At 24.0% G+C, this 2,225-nt stretch overlaps 1 protein-coding gene across 1 annotated transcript, besides 2 other annotated features; it reads right to left on the reverse strand.

Annotated features, from left to right (window-relative positions):
* Positions 1-812: a repeat region.
* Positions 813-872: 60 nt separating this feature from the next.
* Positions 873-1,097: a repeat region.
* A 246-nt stretch (positions 1,098-1,343) lies between these two features.
* EDI_125900 (uncharacterized protein) lies at positions 1,344-2,042 on the reverse strand (the record flags this gene model as incomplete). The annotated part of the gene is made up of 1 exon (XM_001740865.1): positions 1,344-2,042. The coding sequence occupies one exon, from the start codon at positions 2,040-2,042 to the stop codon at positions 1,344-1,346; it is 699 nt and encodes a 232-aa protein (XP_001740917.1).
* Positions 2,043-2,225: the final 183 nt, after the last annotated feature.

Below are 2,225 nucleotides of genomic sequence, written 5' to 3' on the forward strand. Positions count from 1 at the left end.
AAGAAAACTAGTAATAGAAAAAAGTCAAGAAACAATTAAAAGAATAGAAATAATAAAGAATCAAATGAACAAAATAATAGAAGAATATAATTATGATGAAATATTTAATAAAGTAACGAATGAACTAATAAATGAAATCATTTCAGTTGAAGAATGAATAAAAGATAAAATATTCAGAAAATAGAATAAATTAAGAAAACTCAAGAAATAATTAATAAAAATGAAGAGTAGAAATGATTTATGATTATTTATATAGAAGAAGTAAAGAAAAATAGGATTAGAAAGAATGAGAGGAATGAGCATATAGAAGAAATTCACCAAATAGTAGAATGAACGTCAAGAAGAGTATTCAATATACTAATTAATTCAAATAATGATGGTTGAGATGTTAATACATGAGTATTTGGTGATAGAGTAATGAATAAAGAACATATACCAATTATTATTGAAAATACAAATGGAAATAAATTTAGAGGATATGTTAATGTGAAAATTGATAAAGTTAGTAAAATGATAAATAACCCAAAATCATTTTTATTTTCATTAGAACCAAAATGAAGATTAAAAGGGAATGATGAAATTTAATATCAATGAATAATGATATAAACAAAGTTTATATGAGTAATCAATTGATTATATTTTTGTATTTAGAATGGTGATAACGTGTTATAATGAAAGTGGTAAAAGGAGTTTGTTTTTGTAAACAACAAACATTTCATATAACAAAATATCAAAATTCACTTTATCGAAAACATTAACAGAATGTTTCATACCAAAACGAATCATTGTAATTGAAAGGAAATAATTTTTATATTTTAAGTAAATAAATGAATAAGAATAACAAAAATATAAATAAGAAAAGACAAAATAAATTATTATTTATATTTCTTTATTATTCTTCTTTTATATTCATTCATTAATACTTATTTCATATTATCATTGATAAATAAATATACAAGACAAAACAATAAAATAATAAAATAAAATATAAGATAAAAATAAGAATAGAAAATACAATAATAAATAATAAAGAAGGAATGAAAATATAATACAATGAAATAATGATAACATCAATGTATTTTAATAATGTTAATAACTTTGTTAGTTTAGAAATTTGTCTAAGTCATTAAAAGGAAACAGTAAAAGAAAATATGAAAAATATATAATTTAACAGAACATGATAGAGATTTGGAAATATAATACCAATAGAAATTAATTCCATCTAATCTAGACCTTTATAAATACAAACTAAAAATTACTATACACTACCCGTTATAAATTGCTTTGAGTAAACACAAAATAATTTCTAATCAAAAAATCAATCAAAATTAATGTCTAGTTTTTTAAAGTAATGAATTTCCTTTTAACTTTTCTTGTAACATTTCTTCTGCTGTCTTCTTTGTTTTTGGTTCTTTCATTGATTCAGTAAGACTAATCTTTCTTTTTCTGTCGTCAGCAATTTCAACGTCTGCAAATCCAGTTAGTGCACTTTGTTTTTTCATTCGTTTAATTTTCAATTCTTTCTTTGCAGTTTCTTTATCTTCAATATCAGCAACTCTCATTTCTTCCTCCATCTTTTCAACTAAGTCATTTTGGTCGTCTTGTTCGTTATCAGAGTCTTCAAATTTGATGTATGTTCCAACTGAGTGAATTGCTTTCTTAGTTAATCGTTTTGGTTTAATTGAAATATCGAATTGTTTTGGTTTGACTTCTTCAATAATCTGTTCATCTGCTTTTTCTAATAGATCATCATCATCATCTTCTTCTTCTTCTTCAGCTTTTGTAGCAGCTTCTTCTACAACATCGTCATCGTCATCTTCAAATTTAATATGATCTTCTTTGTTTGTTTCTTCTAATTTATCAGCAAATAATCCATAAGATTGTCTCATTGCTTTTTCATCAACTTTTTCAGAATCAAAAACAGTTTTGTTATGCATCTTTGTTAGACTATAAATATATGCATCAATACTCTTTTCAGCATAGTGTTTAATAATTGGAAGTTCAATCATTAACTCAGTGATATCATTAGCAATATTCTTCATTCGTGCAATATTTGGTTCTACTCTATTCAATGGTACTTTAGCTTTTTCTATTGTTCGATAAATGCTTGTTCATTATGTGTAAGTAATAATAATGCTTGACCATTATGATTTAAACGTGCTGTTCTTCAACTCTATGGATGTATTGAGCTGTATCTTCAGGACATCATATTGACATCCATCTAC

This window comes from Entamoeba dispar, genomic scaffold (genome assembly GCF_000209125.1).
Source record: "Entamoeba dispar SAW760 scf_1105229463271 genomic scaffold, whole genome shotgun sequence".
Taxonomy (NCBI): Eukaryota; Evosea; order Mastigamoebida; family Endamoebidae; genus Entamoeba; species Entamoeba dispar.